Raw genomic sequence first — 20,347 nt, forward strand, 5'->3', positions numbered from 1 at the left:
TGAGACAACATATGGATCAAAACCAGTTTACTTCTCTTAAATCCTAGAATACATACTGGTAGATAGATATTTCCAACAAAATACTAATCATTTTACAATTAAGGTATGGAATGAGACATTACATCTCTCAATTTAAAAAAGGAAGAGTGGGCAGAGGACTACATTGCTAACACCAATCCTAAGAATCACATGAGATATATTATTCTGTGGACATCTGCTGTATAAATAAACAAGTCTGATCACAGCACATAAATACACAGGAGAAAGAAAATACAGGTGTGTGATATGCAATGTTGGACTAGAATAAAGTTTTCAATCATCTTCCACGCAAAAATTCAAGGTGCTTTAAATATGTTGTAAAAGGTTGCATGAACTGTTTTTTTCTCCCTTATAGGACATAAAACCAGGACAGTCCACCCTTCATTCTAGTACAATACATTATCAGCAAAAATTAAGAGTCCATTTTCCAGTTCATCTGTTCTATAAAATATATCTATAAGTGTTGACTAAAGACTCATAAAGGACTCATACTTCTATTTAATAGCAGATCAAGCCTGGCAGAGTTAAATAATTACATAATTCTATTATATAAAAGCATGTTGGATGTGGCATGCACAGAAAATCATGTTCGTATTGTTATGCAACTCCCTGCCCCCCAAATATTTTAATTCTGCATAGGTTCACTGAAGGAATGTTTGTTTGCTAGATGTCATCTATGCAGACTTGCAATTCTCATGCAGAACGAAGGTCTCCATTTGTAAATGGAGAAAGATAAGGATTTGTCCTAACAAGCTGTGCATGTTATGTGACTACATTTGAGTTCTCAATTTCTCCATTTGGAAACACAGACCACTCAAGAGGCACATTACGATGCACTGCAAAACACTGTAAAATGGACTTTTAAGACCTCATTCATACTAATTTTGGATTTATCTCCTTGGACAGACAGGCGAGTGAAAGGGGCTGCTTGCATTTAGTGCACTTTGAATACTTTGAAAAACACATAGACATAGTTTTAGAGCAGGCATTTCTTCAATTCCCACGCTCCCCTCCCCCCCTCCCCAAAATAGTGCTATAACCCACAAATTGGTTTTGTGTGTCAGATCTCTTAGCATGTCACAGAAGGGTTACTATCACCTCCCCATCCTGGTCAGGCTGTCCTTGAATAACTTGGGGTTGTTTATTTTGCCACACTTCATCTTCGCAGTCTGCGTATTGTCACACACCCAGACTGAAAAGCGATGCTGGGCAAGCCCAACCAAATGCCCAAAGAGCCATAAGCCGCATGCGTGTTTTTTTACTCCTTTGCTTTAGCCAGGTAGTCAGCCAGTTTGGTGATGCCTTCTTCTTGCTGTTCAAGAAGGTCCAGCACAATGCCCATGGGAGTCTTCTTCAGGCCTATGCCTTCCATCTTGTTCTCCAGTTTGTTCTTGATGTTCCGAAGCCTCAAGGAAGCATGGACAAACATCACTGGAGGGGGGGTGGTGGAGAGCAAAAAAGAACCATATTAGTATCAAACTGATATTGTCAGCTTCACACCTACAAGAGATGCATGTTCTATCACCATCGGCTCCAAGAGCGCATTCTGTCTGCAAATACTGCCCAGCCATAATGACTCTGGGAAGCTTCTGATCATAGTACAATGGCAAATAAAAACCAATGTCCCTTATTATATTACTGCCCTGTGTGATCTCTATGATCAGCTGAGAGAGGCTGTCTTGGTTGGCAGCAACCAGAGGGAGGGTCTTCTTGGTGGTGGCACCTTCATTATGGAACCACTTCCCCTCTGAGCTTAGGAAAACATTGATATTAATGATGTTCCAGTACCCATTAAAAATACATTTAATGTATTTTTGGGCTGGTGCTTCATTCCAGCAGGTTTTATCACCAGCAGCAGCAGCAGCAGCACCACCACCACCACCATCATCATCACCATCTTCTTCATCTACTACTACTACTAATATTAATACTGCCTGGGGCTACCAGCTGTATTTTTATGCTGTATGGCAATTTTAATATTGATGTTGCTTAAACGGCTGTACGTTGCTTTGAGACTGAGGCAGTAAGCTATACAGAAATATTTCTACAAATAAAATGTATGTATTGGCTTCTCATCATGATTGTTAATGAGAAAAAAAAAAATCCTAGCAAGGTTGGCATTTAATGTCCAAAACAAAACAAAGCAACAAAAGGAAAAGCTGCTTCAAAAATAAGCAGACTTGCACTCACAGAACAGAGGAAACGTAATTCCGAACATGAACACCATGACACCCCCAAAAAAGGAGATCAGGAAGTAGCTCAACAAGATGATAGAGACAACAAAGGCAGCTGGATAGTGCTTCTTAAACGTGCGAATGAAGTTTTTGTTGTGCGATGCCCACACAAACACTGCGAACACCAGGACCACCACAGCAGCACCGAGGATCATGCTCAGTGGATTCAGAAATCTGCAGAGACAAAAAGGTACAAACGCCCTCAAAGTCTTCCAAATGTTACTCAAGCATTTTATTTCAATATAAAGACATTTTGCATGCATCTTCCTGTATCTACAAATCACCCTATGTTTCTCAAGTCAAGTCTAAAAGGAATGGGGGGGGGTAGTTTGGCCCATTAACAGTGGCTAAATTATTCATTTGTAAAGTACTGCAGTAGAATTGCAGCACCAATATACCTGTGAAAGGATTAGACGAGGGAAAGGGATTGAACTATTCTCTCTTTTTTTAAAAAAAGTATGCATTTTATTGATCCTTATACCCTGCCTTTCCTCCAGGGAACTCAAGAGGATATACAGAAGATTTTGGACTGCCTGCTTAGCTTCAGGGAAGTTGTTGCATCACAAGACTTCAAGACCACACCAAGCAGTTATGGCTGGATGCTCATCTCAAGAGACTTCCTTCCCAAAGGCTGCGCTTAACAGGGGCAGAAGCAGAAACAGTCTCCATCTTAATGGCATCCTAGTAAGGAGTTTTCATTCACTTTTATGCAGGGGAAGGGAGCGCTGCATTTGGGGAAACTGCTGCAGCGATAGGAATCTGTGCCTCTGACACAAACTCTCCTTAACTGGCAGAAATCTGGGAAGAGAACCCAGGGCCTAAATACTGCAAAGCAGACAGATGTAGGTCAGCATCAAAAGTTTCTTGCAAGAGGCAAGAATCCACACTCATCTACCCCACCAGGACATACTTGCTAGTAAAAATAAATATGTCCAATTCCAGATCTCCCCCCCCCCCCCGTTATGTCCTCTGTAATAGAGGGCCTAGCTTAAAAACAAACATCGCCTTTACCTTTCCACCCACCGCAGCATATAACATTTTATTCCATGGCATCAGTGCCAGCCCCAACCTGGATTTATTCTCTTACAAGACATGAACCCCAGATAAGTGGGTAGTGGTGCAGTTGTCTGGTGGGATGGTCTCAATGACATGCACCCCTCCTTGCCTCACCCCGTCACAAGAAGTCAGACAAACCACCAAGGGTCAAGACAAAGTGTAGAGAACCCACAGACCTGAATGGTACAATTCAAATAATTTCAAGCTAACAGCTAAGGCAGATGCCAACAAAATAAAATCAAGTGGGATGCAAAGAAAGTGGGGGAGGGGAAGAGGACATCCAAAGTTATTGCAGTTGATAAAGCTGAACTGGACAAACAACCATCATGCAGGTCTGTGACCCGGGGCTGAATCCAAGGAATTCCCCTCAACCCTTTTTGGAACAGATGTGGGTGGGTGGGGGTATGGGGAAGGAAGTTCTGCTGTGTGAGCAGAACACATTTGCCTACAACCCACAGCAGACACTGCTTTACATATAACCCAGAACTTTTACACATGCCAGATTTCAGCCCACTGTGTTTAGTATACTGGTAGGTAAAAACCAGTGGATGGGCCACCCTCCTCGCTCACATGCTTGTCACAGGCACAACACACATCACAAAGACAAAACTAAGGCACACAGAGCAGTGGGCTCACTGTCGGTCATCTGTACGTTGCACGACCATGGATAAACTCAAATGGGTGAAGAACCCAGTCCTGACCCAAGCCCCTGATTTGTGAATGGGTCCTTGTTGGCCTCCTCAATACCACGTTGCATAGCACTGCCTTGGGAAGTATATCTATGGCTTAATTCATGTTTATCGACACACAATTAATGTGCGCTAGTTTTACCATCTTTGCCGGTTTAATAAAATGGAGATGACACAACTGCTGTTAAAGAGCAGGATACCCATCTTCCTTTCATCACAGCTTCAGGTTGGGTTGCCCACCTGCTCCTGCTGCTCATAGGAACTCACGCATGGCGTACTAAAAACAGGCCGGGTCTGTTTGCTTGCAGCGTCTGAGTCACTTCTGGTCAGCCACAAGCTATATTTAGAGCAAAACTTTCTGAATGTTCTGCTTGGAAAAAGTGAACAGTAACTCAAGGCGGACATCATCACATTGGGCGTCTTACTGCAATCGGGTTTTGTACCAGAGTTTTGAGAGGTAGCTTATTTTTACAGAAGTATGGAATAAAAATAAAAGTTATACACATTGCACTTGGTAACAGAATTGATTCCTACAGCAGTTAGCTCAGTGGTAGAACATCTATTATGCATGCACAAGATCCCAGGTTCAATCAATAGGTAAGACTGGGAAATATTTCTGTCTAAACCTCTGGAGAGCTCCTGTCAGTCTGTGTGGACAATACTGAGCTAGGTGGATCAGTGGTTTGACTCAGTGTAAGGCAGCTCCCCATGTGCATGTGTGTGTCAAGCTTCCAATGGGCCTCAAGAGATGTGTAGTACAGCCTAAACTAATTGTGGACCAGGTTCCCACCTTAAAACGTGAGCTATTGTAGTAGTAGGCAAGTGATTTGAAGTCCTTGCTGCAATACACAGGCAGGCAAGCCATCATCTTTCAGATTCAAAATCGTTTGGGAGAAGTGTTTAACATCGATCAACTGTCTGCGTTCTCTAGCACCCTTACTAGTATATGTGGCAGAAAACACTTAAAGCAATTTTATTCTATGCTGCTAAAAATCTCTTTGCAATGAACCAATACTCAAAAGTTCTAGTTTTCAAAGTAAATTGAATTGGCTGAAAGCTGTTGAAAACCCTGCTACAGGTGAAATTAAACACAAGGAAAGTTAAAGTGGATTTTCTAAAAAGGCAAACGTGCAAGATATTACACTGGATTTGTTATATCTTTAGTTACCTAGCTGGTTCTGCAACTATAAACGTCAGATTCTGCTGCAGAACTCAATGTGCCATTTGGATCAAAATAAAACATCGTTAACTGAGCTTTACTTTTTTGGCTTTTTTTGGTTAGATCCTGATTCAGTCATGCACAGAGTAGAACCAGGGAAATCAATTGGACCTAAGTTATGTCTTTTTGATTTCATGGGTTTTACTCAAGCATGAATGGGTCTGGATTCAACCCAATACAATTTGTTCTTAATGGCCATGAATACTGTCTCTTAGAAGTGAGAGGTTAACAGGTCAAAAAGCAGACAAGGTGAGAATATGTGATAACTGGAAGTGTTAGTCTCTATGCCTACTAGAATCTTTATCAAGACATATTTTTAGACCTTTAATCTATAACTGTGAGGAAGCTTGTTTAAAACTGTCAAAAGCAGTCGTTCAGAAGTTTATAGCCTAGTGCAATAGCTTGTTTGCTTCTGTATCTGCATCAAATTGCAAAGCACCAAGTGGGCAACTGGCAGTGAAACATAGTTAAAAAGGGTAAGATGTTTGCCATAATGATGAGAACAAGATGGCACATCACTCACTAAATCATAAAACCAACCTTCACTGTCTACATGAGGGGTAACCAACTAAGTCCCTCCAGATTGTGTTGGGGCTCCCATCAGCCCCATCCAGCAAGGACAGTGACGGGGTCATGGAGGCTGCAGACCAGCAGCATTCTGATGGCACCATATTGGCTACTCCTGCCCTACGTATTTACAGTGAGTAGGCAGCAAGGAAGGCCACCTGTAGACACAGGCTGTAAACAGATACAATGGTACCTCGGGTTAAAGATGCTTCAGGTTACGGACTCCGCTAACCCAGAAATAGTACCTCAGGTTAAGAACTTTGCTTCAGGATGAGAACACAAATTGCGCGGCGGCACGCCCCATCAGCTAAAGTGGTACCTCAGGTTAATAACAGTTTCAGGTTAAGAACGGACCTCCAGAACATATTAAGTTCTTAACCTGAGGTACCACTTTAGCTTATGAAACTGTTGAGCCTCAACAACATTTATGCCTGCCTACATCCTAGACTCAAACCATAGCCCAGCTAATTTCCCCATCTTTACAAGCTTTAAAGGAGATAGGCGAAGAGGAGGAGGAGGAGGAGGAGGAGGAGGAGGAGGAGTTTGGATTTGATATCCCGCTTTATCACTACCCGAAGGAGTCTCAAAGCGGCTAACATTTTCCTTTCCCTTCCTTCCCCACAACAAACACTCTGTGAGGTGAGTGGGGCTGAGAGACTTCAAAGAAGTGTGACTTGCACCCAAGGTCACCCAGCAGCTGCATGTGGAGAAGCAGAGATGCGAATCCGGTTCACCAGACTATGAGTCTACCGCTCTTAACCACTACACCACACTGGTTCTCCCTCTCCAGGAGCCCTAAGACCTCTAACACACTGCTCCCCAAGACCCAAAGCAGAAAGCAGGAGCTATCACTTTCTGTCTTCCACTGTGGTGAGTCTGCTGAACAGAGATGTATCTAGGTTACCATCTGCAATCTCATCTAGGTTGCCATCTGCAATAGTCTGAGATTAAAAAAGACTGAGAACTTTGTGCATTTTCCCTTAGCTGCTGCTGCATCCTGCTTATGCAATTGTCCCAAGGCAAATTCTCTGGCCGAGCATATCAAACACAACATGCATGAGTGTACAGAGTCCCTTCAAAAGCTTCATCCTGCAAACATTGTATGTTACTTCAGAATCTGTCCTAACTGCTGCCTCCAAATTTATTTCTATTGAATCAACAATTAGGTGGCCTTCATTTGCCAAGAATAACAGCCAGCCGCTGCCTAAGAGAAGTGCACATATAATATTTTTGGAATAATTCTGAATACAAGGTAACACCCTAGAAAGTTCTTCTCTAACAGCAGGCGGTCAATGCTGATACCATCTTAGCTAAGGTGATAAGACAAGTAATCCATCATGTCTGAAGTGTGCTCTGAAGTCCTCCAAGTGGGAGTCATTAAATGCCACAGGTGGTATCAGGAGCTAGGTTAGTTATAGGATACATTCTAAATATAGCCCTCGTTAGAGAGATTTATTGAACGTATCAGACACCACCAGTATATGTGCAAGACATCTTGTAGCATGGTAGCACGGTGGTTATTTGAGGTTGGTGTTACTCGGACAACGTACAAAAACAAACTTGGGGGAGAAGGTGATTAGTTCTTATTGCCAAGGAATAGGTTTTGTAGTGGTGGCAGGAATAACCAGGAAGTGTAAAGCACCCAATATAAATAGACCACTAAATGGGTGCTTTAAGGTCTCATTGAGAGATACAGGAAACAACTTTTGCCTGCTGGAAAGATGTTGCACCTAGAAGAAAGCAGGTGGGGCGAACAATAAAGAAGTGATCTACAGGCAAACAAATAATGTACTCCTCTATGCAGCAAAGCCAACAGAACATGCTTCCATTTGCTACTGGAAGATTTGCTTTCCAACCATCTGCAGCAGAAGTGGAACAGACTGACTGGAGAAATCTCATTTCATACTCAAGTGTGTCTTGGTTGGATGAACTGCAAGCAGGAAGTCACTGCATTAACTCAAATGGGCAACTAAGCAATGCTGCAGGTGCTGGGATTAAGAACAATCCCAGAAACTAGAAGCTTCCAATGCAGTCGGAGATGTCGATAAGAACAATAAAAGAAGCCACCAAACAAATGCAAAGCTGCAACGGAATAGATTTAGTAATAAGGTTTCAGCTTATGTACCACCACCAGGTAAGCTCTGCATACTGCATGCCTGATTATCAGATCCTTGCTCTTGTAGGAACTTCCAAGTAACAGACTCCCAGTGTGTTAGCACACTGTAGCAAAGCTTGTACTGTATTCTCCAACAACTTGGCACCAATGCCTGAAATACTTTGTTTTAAGAAGCTGGGAAGGTCCATTCAGGGAAGTGATAGGAGCACAGGCTTCCATATTCTGGGACCAGAAAGTAAGACAAGTTGCTTCCTGAATTAGGAAGAGACCTTGACTGAAAGAGATAAAATTAATAGATCTTCCATATCACTATGTTTTTAAAGTTTTTTTCTGCAGCACTACAGTGGTACCTCCGGTTTTGAACTTAATTTGTTCTGGAGGTCCATTTGTAACCCAAAACCGTTCTTAACATGAGGTGCGCTTTCGCTAATGGCGCCTCCCGCTGCTGCACAACTTCCGCTCGCAAAGTTCGCAACCAGGAGCATCTACTTCCGGGTTAGCGGAGCTCATAACCTGAAGTATTCCTAAGGAGGATGGTACGTAACATGAGGTTCTACTGTACTATAGGAAAGGCTATGCTAAGTTTGGAAAGAATTGCCTTTTTGCAGACAGATTAAAAAAATTCTCCTTAGTTGGAAGGGCATAAAGAAGCATAGCGCATTACCAATGGCTGGCTGTACAGAATGCCAGTTAAAAGTTCAGTGATGAAATTGAAGCGGACATCAGCGACCTGGGGTGGTGGTGTAGGGGAAAGAAGGGGGAAAGAGAAACCAAGAACAGTAGACTAAAGATATGCCATACAAATCTAATTCAGCCACCTGCCTTGTGTCAGGCTAAAGATAATGTGCTTTTTGCACATGGCCATTGTTGGTGGAGGCTCAACTGAATGTGAGAATTTAAAACAAACCTGATAATGAAGGGCACTGCAAAGCTATGAATGTAATATAAGCAAGACAGGATCTGTAAGAGAGGCAGTGCTTGAAACATGGCAACGTAAGCTATAGAAAAAACTCCAGAAGCAAGAACGAGACTTGCCACAGCATCCAGTTGGGAGTTTTATTCTTCACTGCCCTTCTTTCAGCTGCATACTATAACAGACAATGCTTAGCTTTAAGTACCAATTTTAAGTACACTCCAGGCTTACTAAATGGTGACGTTGAAGACAGAAATATCTGATGAACCTCATAACTTAATTAGTTGAACTGTAAATGTTCCTCATTGGCTGGCCTGACTTAAATGTTCACCAGGCTTAAGACTTCATGGAAAAAGTGAGTTCTGAGGAGAGATATGAAGGAAGAGATGTAAGTAGCATCACACAGGTGGGGAGAGAGTACCAAGCATAAGGTGCTGCAAGAGTAGAGTAATTTGAGGTAGCAGGAGACCCTCAGCTGGCTGGAAGTGGTGGAGTGAAGGTCAAAGAAAGAATGTAAGAGGGGAGACAAGACAGTAAGGGCTTTGAAGAGGAGGGAAGAAGCCTGCAACAGATCCAGGAGCAGAGATAAAGTCAATGTGCAGATTAGAAGAGACACCATGTGATCAGAACAAGAGGATATTTATTTTGGCTACAGAAGGCTGAGAAAAGAACACAACTTGGCAACAGACTGAACACAGAGGACAAAGAAGGGGACAAAACAAAGCCAAGGCTACATGCCTATTCAACAGGGCAGATGATAACACAGTAAACTGATAAAAGAGTATGAGGCGAAGGAGAGAATTTTGAGTTGGAGATGACATATGTTTAAGAAAAAACAATGGAGGCTAATGGAGTTACAGTTGAGGAACAGGATTTTCTATGCTATATAAAACGAAAATTAGTTGCCAGCACCACAGGTGGCTCTTCCTCACCCCCTGAAAGATCTTGCAGTACATACAGCCAGCAATAAACAGGAAAAGGAGCCAGAAAGATTCAACTATGAAAAAACCTTGAAACATGCAACCATATAGATCAAGATGCAAGCTCAGCAACTGTAGAATAAACAGTGCTCTGTATTACTCTATGAACCTTGCATTGGATTATTAAGAAGTGACTTAGTACAGCTTGCAGCTACCGGTAGGTTTTTTTTAAGCTTTTAAGTAAATCTGAATGAAACAATCTTCTAAGCAAGTATGTTTTGGATAACTTATATACATGAAAAATATTTTGAAGGGAAAAGGTTTTTTTTCCTTGTTCTCCACTAAGCAGATACAGACATGGCCTCTCTCCACCTATTCCCAATTACCACAGGTAATTTGTACAGGTGTGAGGTTGCCTAGATTGGCCAACTTCATTGTGATTGAGAAGAATAAATGTAACAGTTCCACCTGCCAATAATGGGCATCAGATACCAGCCTAACACCTTCCCTGCCTGGTGAGCAGAGATTCAGCAGATGCCTTCTGTGCCAACTTTTAAATGCCTGCTGAAAACTTTTCTATTCTGCCAGGCCTATTCAGGCAATTAAAATACATCTTTCCACAATGATGTGTGTTAAACTGATGTCTGTTTAACTTTTTATGGTTTTATTGCATGGTTTTATGTTTTTATTGTTGTAAAACATATTGAGATATATAGCAGAATATAAATATTTATATAAATTTCATCATGGAGGGAAAGATGTTTTTCATTATGTATGGAAGGCCATCAAAAGAAAATGGAATGGATGAGAGCCCTTAAACTTTCATCAAGAGGCCAGAATCAGTTAAATAAGCCCAGTGCTGCTCAATGCCATGTTCCAAACATTTGGCCACACCGATTACCGGTAGCTTCCAAGCAGAATTACTTCCTTCCATTCTATAAGGTCTTTCTGTAAAAAAGCATAATGTCCCCCCTCTAGGGAATTATTTTTGTGATGCTAGAATAAAGGAAAGTCCAATTTGTTTCTGACTATCTGATGGAACAATTATATGATTTGTCTTACTTTTAGCATGAAGTAAAAGACCCAGTCTGTAAAAGGATTTGCAAGTGTAACTAACAAAGGTTGATGAATGCAGCCTAAATCTAACACCAAGCCAAAATGGCAGACAGTTTGCTTTTTTGTTCTTTCATCTTTTAGGATTCAAAGGAGACTGAAGAAGGATTTCCTGTGTGGTTTTGCTAAGATTTTTCATATACTCACAGGTTCTCTTCAAAAAGGAGGTGTTCCGAGTATCATATAAATAATTCCTTCGTGGTTTTTTTAAACACACACACTTGTAGCCATAAAATCAGTGATGCTGTAAAGCAGCCTGGACTACAACTCCCAGCATCCCCAACTATGGGCCCTGCTGGTGGGGTGAATGACAGTTGTAGTCCAAAACATGTTGGGAAACACTACTCTGAGCTTTTCTAGCAAGGGGAAATGTTAAACATGTTTAAATTAGACTATTAATGATAATAGACTTAAGAGAAAGCAAGTGAGCCTAATCTCAGTTTATTCATTCTACAGCTTCTACAGATTGAAGATTTCATTTATTTCACCTTTACCATGACAGGAATAAAAAACCCTGGTCAGTAAAAATCTGACCTCCTTAATCAAACTCTGAGGACAATGAGTAAGGGAGGCAAGAATCGCTCTTACCTAAACTTTTGTTTTCTAACACACAAATCATTTAACAGAAGCTTCTAGCTCTCATGAGTGCAGCAGAGGCCAAACTGATGAGTCACTAGACTGCCAAATTTTCAACCCAACAATTTCAGAACCTGTCATGTGAGCGAGGGGCTGGCTCATGACTAGTTCCAAATGGCAAGGCCACATTAATTGTTTGGAAGCATGGGAAGTCTTCTCTTTCCATTCAAGTCCTCCGAAGAAGCCAGGAACAAACTAGTTTCTAAAGATGAAATGCCATGTGGCACAGTCCAGCAAGCATGACTCATGTAAAGAAATTGCAGTAGAGTTTTGAATACCAACACCCATCAGTTTAGGCCCGAAATACATTCTCTCTCTATATATATTTATATAGGAGAGCATGCACCAAGGTATATCAAGGTTTTCCAAAAACTGTCTCGAAACAGGGAAGCTTTTTGTTGGGCAAAAATGAATAATAGGCACGGAGAATATGAGGACTAAGAGTATCTGAGGATTTCTTCAGTAGGTTTATTATACTATGGGGATAGGAGGGAACTATGGAAGAGAGCACCATTTATTTCTTTAAAAAGTGAAAGAACCAGAACTAGATTGAAAAGTACCTCACATTTAACCCAATTCACCCCCAAAGAAGCAAAAATAAAAATAAGTGCATTCCTCAACAGGGTTAACAAGAATAGTTGCAAAATACCAATTTCCCACAAACAATGGGACTTCCAGAATGTATTCAAGGCATGGGGGGGGGGGGCGGGGCGGCGGCGGCACAGAAACACCTAGATTTCTTCCTGCATAAACAGTCTTAATGAATTAGCCCTGGTGATTTCATTATCTAAATCTAACAAAAGTGTAGGTTTCACTTTTGAAAACGTACATTCAACAGGGAAGACGCCTACAGCTACATTTTGAAGGCGAGAAAGGAAATCAACTCAGGAAGTTACAGTTAGCCAACGGCACTGAAGAAAGTACCTGCGCTGTATGGCTAAAACAGCAATTTCATGCAGGATTGCTCTATGCAGGGCACTTTGCGTTACATACAGCGGATTTGCTACCGTCTTGCTCACAGCTAAGCTACCTCCATCTTAAAAACAGAAAGCGAAGCAATGCGCATCCGGTAACGTATACTATTTAGAAGCTTCTCCACAAATACGAATGCAATGAAAAGCAAACAAGGCGGCCCAGCACAACCCCATATACCTCTTATCAGAAGTAAGCCCCATTAAGTTCCATGGGAATTTATTCAATTAGTATGTGCAGGGCCGCAGCTTGCAGTTTACAAGCGGTAGCTTGCTACCCTCAGAAGAGAAAGGGAGAACGGAAGCTAAAATGCACCATTGCTCTGCTAGAGTTGCCAGCGTCAGGTCAGGAAAGGTGTGCGTCCCCGCTCCATCTTTGCAGCGGAACGCGCCCGCGCTTACCCCACTATGGAGATCACGGTAGCCGCCACCACCAGGTAGTTGGTCTGGTAATAGAGCAAATTGCTGACCACCCTGTTGTTCCATTTGGAAATGTCTTTGAAATCCGGCACGGCGAAGCGGTCGTGGCCCGGAATGAAGTCGTCCCAGGATCTCAGCGGAGCTACTTGCACGTCCATAATGCCTCTCCCATCCGGAATCCTGCAGCAGCAGCGGCGGCGCGACGTCAGCAGGGCGGCCTTAAAGAGTGGCAACGCAGCAACCAGCTGACTGGAGTTGCATTTCTGGTTGCCTGCAAAGCAGGAAGGGGGGAAAAGGCAGCCGCGGGAGGGCGGATTTTATCTTTCACAAAAACCCCACTGTTTGCAAGTTAAGATGCAACATTTGCAATGTATATAGTTCACACAATAGCGGCTCAGAGCATTTTTGGCTAAGGGATGGGGTATAAAGGTGCTAAATAAATTTATTTAGAACTGCACTTTCTAGCTGCAATAACATACACACTTGCCTGAGAGTATGTCCCATTTAGATCAGTGTTTCTGAATAGGACTGCACTGCCACCAGTAAATTTTCCTCAAGGTCATGTACAAAATAGCTATGTTTTCGCTGGAAATGAGGTCCAGGCACATATTTTTTCTGATTTTAATCAACCTCTACAATTGAACTAGAGAAAGCAAACAACACGCTCACATAATATGCTAAACACTAATGAAACTCTTATTAGGATGTCAATGATCTAGTTGTTGCTACGTGACAACTAAGCCCATTGCACAATTACGGGGGGACGGACGATTCAACATCCTGGAGTATTTAAATATTTTCACATATGTTACATTATTGTATTGAGCATGTCCTGCTCATGCTCATACCGGGTGCCATCCAACTAAACCATGAATTTAATTAGGAACTTGGTCCATCTAGCTCACCAATACCTGCACCAGAGGTGGAGAAGCCGACTCCGTTGAAGGGACCGCCGTCTGCAGAGAATGCAAAAAGGAATAATCGGGAGGGCACTAATATGTCAAGCAAAGTGACAGAAAAAGGTACCAAATTAAGACAGCCTTTCGTTGCAAAGGGAGAGGGCGCAGGAGGCAGAAACGGCCACCAACCTGGAAGGCTTTCAAAGAGGATTAATGGAGGAGAGGGCTGTCAAAGACCACGACAAAGTCGTGGAGGAAGGGGCTATCCGTGGCTACTTAGCCACCATCATAAAGGATATTTATGGCGTCTTATGTTGTGAACCGCCCTGAGATCTATGGCTGGAGGGCGGTATAAAATGAGCATGTACGTAAGGAATTAAATAAAGACAATATAGTTTCTCCTCCTCCGCACCTGGGACGCCGCAGCAGCAGCAGCAACACTCCTAAGCACCAGTTGCTAGAAAACCGCATGGTTGCGTGGAGGGAGGGGTAGCAAAGAATGCTGCCCTCCCGCAGACAACTTATTCTTTATATCACTTTTATTTGTTCTCCTCCCCACAGGGAGCTCGAGGCGACGTACATGGTTCTCCTGCCCGTTTCATCCTCACAACAACCCTGTGAGGCAGCTTAGGCCGAGAGCAGGCGACAGGCCCAAGGTCACACCCGGTGGGCTGCATGGCCGAGTAGGGCAATGCGAACCCACGGCCTAGTCCCAGCACTCGCTCAACCCACGGCGAGTACAGGAGGATGGGCTGGGTGGGCCCCTTGTGAATTTGGCGTCTGTGTTCGCGCGTACGCGTGTTTTTAAAAGCGACCGGCTCTAACGGAAACCGGAAGCGAGGCCTCTCTTCCGCCTCCTCCTCCTCCCTCCCCTCAGGAGAAGCGCGAATCGCCTCTGTCAGCGAGGAGTGGGAGCCCGGCTCGGAACTTCCGGCCGCGGTGCATTGTGGGCGAGCAGTTGGAGGGAGAAGACAGGAGGAAAGAGGCTCAGCTATGGCGGATGTTGAGGAGCCGTAAGTACCTGTCTCCTCCCCCCCCCACCCCCACGCGCTTGGCTGCCTTCGCCGCCGCCGCTTCTTCCTGGGAGGGGGCTGGCGGGGAGCTGCGCCCCCTCAGCCTCTGCCCTGTCCCCCTCCCCCCGCGCCCAAGTCGTGGCGGGAGCGCGCGAGCCCCGAGCCTGACCCGGTCGGCGACTGACCCTTCTTTTATTCTCTCTCTCTTTTATAGGGAGAAGAAAAGAAGGAGGCTAGAGGAGCGGCGGCTAGCGGGAGAGAGGCAGAGAGAGACGGGGTCAGTGCTGGGTTTAGGGGGCAGAGGATGGAGGGGGGGGCCGCACAGGTGGGCGAAGGGGCCACTGAATTGGGAATGTGCGGCAGGCTCCTCCATATATATATATATATGAGAAAAGCAAGTATGTGTGAATTATCAAAAGCACCTGCAGCCTGGCTCTATGCGCCTAGGTTCTTCCCTCAGGTGCTAATCTTCTGCCTCAAACCAGGGGTAGCCAGTGTGGGGCTGGCCAGATGTTGCTGGGCTACAGCTCTCATTATGACTGGGCATGTTGGCTGATGCTGATGGGTGTTGATCAGCAGCACACCCCACTTTATGCTGCTCATGCGGCTTCATGTTGCTCTGCATGAATAGTAGTATTGTGACTGTCTCCGCCTACAGAAAAACCTGGCCTTTTCCCTGCTACTTTTCCATATGTGGGACAGGTTTGTGTTTGTGTGCAGAGCAAGTGTTTAGTCAAGCGAGCCCACATCTGAGCAGTGAAATGAGGGCTATGTAGACTCAGCAGGTGTGGTGGAATCATATTTCTTGCAAAGATCAACCGGTCCATAATTGGAACTTGCACTAAGATGCATTTCAGTGTGGCAGATCCTTAAAGGGCCGCTGCAAGTCTTTACAGGGATTAGGGGCTCTTCAAAGAGATCGTGGGCAATGCACATTTTGATGGGAAATGCACAAGCCGCTTGGATAATAATGTATTGCAAATTGCTGAACTGCTTACGGTATATTGCATGAGTGAATGTTAATGGGGAACCCTTTGTAAAAATCAAGAGTTGTGCATATAAAAAGACAAGCAAAACTAAAATATGACAGTAAGGAATGTGACTAGGAAATGATTCCATAGAGTTGCTTGAAATGAAAAATTTGTATGTTTGTAACCAGAGCTGCATAAATGGAATTACTCTACCCAGTTCTGAGGAATTTCCCCCTTCCCACCAGAGCCCCAGATCACACAACCCGTAATATTTTGTACTCCTTGATCTTTTGGTGAGCTTTCTGGGAGAACAGAAGGGAAAGATCAGTTGTGCTAGAATGCCTTCTCTTAAAGCAACTTTGGATGTAACCCATAACCAATGTGGTGTCCTCTGGATCTTTTGGACAACTTCCTCAGTATCTGGAGGACATCAGGTTGGCTACTGTAGGGTATAATTTAATTCAGGCTTCCTCAATCTCGGCCCTCTAGATGTTTTTGGCTTACAACTCCCATGATCCCTAGCTAGCAGGACCAGTGGTCAGGGATGATGGGAATTGTAGTCTAAAAACATCTGGAGGGTCGAGGTTGAGGGAGCCTGATTTAATTCATGATTAGTTGAGGGTAAGGCTCATTGAACTCAGTGGACTTTAATTGCAAGAAGAAAGGTGTAGGAATGGGATGCAAATATGGATACACTACTTAGAAACACTAGCTATATAAAACTATAAACAATATTGCAAACTGCAGTTTTGCACAATTGGCAGCTTTGTTATCTTGCTGAGATGTGGCTTCAGACTACAGGGTATCATGTTTTATTAGTTTTATTATACTCTGCCCTTAAACTGGTTTTCAGGACACATTATAGGAAAGTAAAACTGCAGTAAAGCTAAATGTGCAATCCAGCCTCCCTTTTGCACATGACAGATGGGAAGGGTTGGATTTCCTCTGCCTAGCCATAATACTACTGTCCACTGAAACAGCAGGCGAGTGGTTCTACAGGCAGCCAGTGGTAGCAAGTAGAAAGCCCTGAAACACCAAGGGGAAGGGACAAAGCTAGTCTGAGATCTGTTGGATACTGAGCCAACCCCACTGCTGTCACATAATGGCATCTCTGCACCCACTCCAGGATGGTGTGCAGTGCATGGGCAGGCCTGCTGGTGTGGCAATAACTCCACCTCTCTATTAAGCCCTACTGGGTAACAGCCATAGTTTGGATAGCGAAAAACACTAAAACATCTCAAGATCAGTATACACACAAAATTCATATTTTGCAGTGTGCATCTGAACATTTAAATGGTTGAATTTTGGTATTTTGAAGGGACCCAGGGATCTGTATAATGTGAAAGTTAAATTGTACATAGGATAGAAATTGAAACTGGATGTTATGTTGTATCAGGCAAAATTCAAACATTTGCTAGCCAATTCACTGTTAACACGTAGTACTGTAAGTGAAAAGGATCTGACATTCGGAGAAGCAAATGACTTGCATGTCACTTTCCCTTTCAATTTGTTAAAAAGTGAGTTTTGTGTTTAAAATGTAGATAATTGCTTGTAACAAGCTACAGGGTTCCCAGAAATGAATTGCCAGTGGATGTGTATCAGTTACTCATGTTGTTTACTCTTTTATTGTCAGAAGTACGCTAGTCTTCCATATATATTCCACATAAAAACATGCCATCAAAACATCAATTTACTGAAACACTTGATTTGCTTTTTGTGTTCTTATCCCTTAGTCCAGGGGTGGGAATCCTTGGGCCCTCCACATGATGCTGGACTCCCAACACTCCTCAACCACAACTAGCATAGCTATTGGTCAGGAATGATGGGAGCCATAGTTCAGCAACTTATGGAAGGCCATAGGTTAGCTACCCTTGCATTACATCTACTGCATATTCAGTAGATTGAGGCAGAAATAGCTGTCTGTTGTTAATATTTGTTCTTTAAGAATACTAATAACACCTTTAAAAAAAACTGCTTGGCATACTGTTTTTCCAAGTAAAAGAAATCTGAATATTCAGTCTGTGCATATATATATATATATATATATATATATATATATATACACACACACACACACATTCATAACTAATCACATACAGCAATTTAATTTTAAGAGTACATATCTGTTTGTTTATTGTAAATAGATGTATTATTAATGGGTTGAATTGAAATCTAAGCATGCTTGGAGTAGACTCACTGAAAACAATGGGGCTTAAAATATGAGTAATTTAAGTCTAATTGTTTTCAGTGTGTCCTCTCTATGCATGACTTAGACACTGGACCCACTGTCTAGTAGCCAGCAGAGTCCCAAAATATTTCATTTATTTGCTCTGAAGAAGATAAAATTGGTAGCACCTTGTGATATGTATAACCATACAAAAGGAAAGTCTTAGGTTTGTAGAGATTGTGTGTGTGTGTTTCTATCCATTGGTTTTTTGCAGCTGAATTTCTATGTTCTGTGCAGAATGGCTGTTGATGGTGGGTGTGGGGACAATGGAGACTGGGAAGGTCGCTGGAACCATGTAAAGAAGTTCCTCGAGCGATCTGGACCTTTCACACACCCTGATTTCGAGCCAGGCACTCAAGTGAGAAACAGTTATTTTAAATACAAATGTTTGTAGTATTGTGTTGCTGTTGTGAACTGTTCTTTTGTTTGCACTTCATTAATTAAAAATGAGCAAGACTGCAAACTTTTGCAATTAACCAACTAATTTTCTGCATGACTGATGTGGTCTTGCATAAATTATAGTTTGGATGCTAAAAGTCATGTAGGGCACTTGAAGCTTTGATGTGTACAATAAGAAATTTGACAGTTGGCTATAGTGGACATCATTCATTATTGCACATGCAAACTTTCCTTCCTATCCTCCCTTGTGCAGCTCCATGCACCCCTACATCTGGTCTAAAGGTTCCCCAGACACCTGGAGCAAATTTTGGACGTGTGCAAGGGGCTGCAGGAGGGAGGAGAAAGGGAAGTCCTGTCCTGCATCAGAATTCCATTTGATGGACAGACACCACTGGATTTCAACATGGGAACTATATTTGAAGTAAAATTTGGTGAGATAATGATGAATTACCTATTTGTTTTGGGTTTGCCATACATACTTGTTTTAGATTTATGTCATATTTCCTAATTTTTATAACTGAGTTTTAAAATATATGCAGAATAGACCTGATGCAGGGGTAATGCCACCCTGGTTCAGGGGATGGCAAGCAGCTATGGGGCTGTGCACTTAACCCCCCCCCCCCCAACCTTGCATGCTATTTCTCCCCACTTGTCTCTACCCAGGCATCATTCTTGCAGTCCTGTGTATGCTTATGTGGGAGTGAGACCCATAGAATTCCATGTGATCTCCAGTGGGATAGACATAGGTTAACATGTGCACATTGATTAGATGTTGTCTCTGCAGGTGGCAGCAGGCCAGCTGCAGGCAGTGTGTTTCCATAGTCAGATTACGATTGTATAAAGACTTTCAACTGGCAGAAATATATATCTATATAAACCATGTAGTTCAGTGTTGTGCCATTGCAATCTCTGTTCCTGTATACACTTTGATTTGATTTAAAACAAACAACACATGTCCTAACAAGCTGGAAATAACTTAAGTGGCAATGCTGGTTTATCTGTACTAATCAAATTTAACTTGAATGGCAAAAGGCAAATTCTGATTTACAATAAACTACATTTTCACAATTTTGAAATATTTTACTGCATTACAGTAAGTTCTGTGATGATATTGGTTATTCTGTTTTCAACAACTGTTTGTCTGTCTTGGTTCTTTGCAGCCCCTTGACTTTCTCTTAAATACGTGTAAAGTTCTAGTTATTGGAGCAGGAGGATTAGGATGTGAACTCCTCAAAAATCTGGTAACAATTTCATTTTTATTTCTTGATAGCCTGTGCTGTTCACTGAGAAAATCATGTTGCCTAGCTTTTTGCTCTACACGCTGAGTAGTCAAAGGGTTATGTGATTAGTTTGATCCCTCATCCTCATATAAAACATGTTAACAATCTACTTTAGCAGCTAGATTGTACCAAGTTTGCATACACAAACTAAAGCAAATACAAAGTCACACAGAATCAAATACGTGCTCAACACAGTCAATTCAGTAATCTATAGATCTGCATAAACTTACGAAAAATGAAGTAATCATCTCAGAGGTACTTCCAATATATTTGGAATACTGTACCGTTTACTTTTGCAAAGTTTTATTTAGTTTTGCTGTAACTTGAGTCTGATGAAGAATAAATCCTGTCCAAAAACAAAGCCAACAAATTATTCTTACTAACAGGACAGCAGGCAATAATGAGGATTTTTAAAAACCCTATTTGCCTCACCAAGGCAGATATTAGATTCATTCCTGATTCTGGAGCATCTCCATTAGTTTATGATCACAATTATGTAGACTGTGTTTTAGCTGTTGTAATGGTAAGAGACAACAAGCAAAATGCACCCATAAACTTATAGGGTTGAGAGCCAATAGTGGTGTCCCACTTGTGCAGCAGACTTTTGATTTTGTAAGTGAAATTTGCCCTTCCTCTGGATACCCTTCAAAGCATATATGAGCTAC

General features: G+C 42.6%; 2 protein-coding genes across 5 annotated transcripts in view; one reads left to right on the plus strand and one right to left on the minus strand.

Annotated features, from left to right (window-relative positions):
- On the minus strand, positions 1-15,291 carry ARL6IP5 (ADP ribosylation factor like GTPase 6 interacting protein 5). The gene is made up of 4 exons (XM_033141250.1): positions 15,228-15,291; positions 12,876-13,164; positions 2,230-2,447; positions 1-1,470 (listed from the first exon to the last, which is right to left on the minus strand). The coding sequence occupies exons 2-4, from the start codon at positions 13,049-13,051 to the stop codon at positions 1,298-1,300; spliced, it is 567 nt and encodes a 188-aa protein (XP_032997141.1). The 5' UTR covers positions 13,052-13,164; positions 15,228-15,291; the 3' UTR covers positions 1-1,297.
- UBA3 (ubiquitin like modifier activating enzyme 3) overlaps positions 14,683-20,347 on the plus strand; it is a 16,428-nt gene continuing 10,763 nt past the window's right edge. Inside the window, exons 1-4 of one of the 4 annotated variants that reach the window (XM_033141245.1) lie at positions 14,692-14,805; positions 15,020-15,082; positions 18,241-18,361; positions 19,563-19,643. In XM_033141245.1, coding sequence (XP_032997136.1) covers positions 14,786-14,805; positions 15,020-15,082; positions 18,241-18,361; positions 19,563-19,643 — 285 coding nt within the window. In that variant the 5' untranslated portion in view covers positions 14,692-14,785. Of the gene's footprint in view, positions 14,806-15,019; positions 15,083-18,217; positions 18,362-19,562; positions 19,644-20,347 lie in introns of those variants that run through there. The other 3 variants (XM_033141247.1, XM_033141248.1, XM_033141249.1) reach the window with 3 other exon arrangements.

This window comes from Lacerta agilis, chromosome 2, assembly GCF_009819535.1.
Source record: "Lacerta agilis isolate rLacAgi1 chromosome 2, rLacAgi1.pri, whole genome shotgun sequence".
In the NCBI taxonomy this organism is placed as follows: Eukaryota; Metazoa; Chordata; class Lepidosauria; order Squamata; family Lacertidae; genus Lacerta; species Lacerta agilis.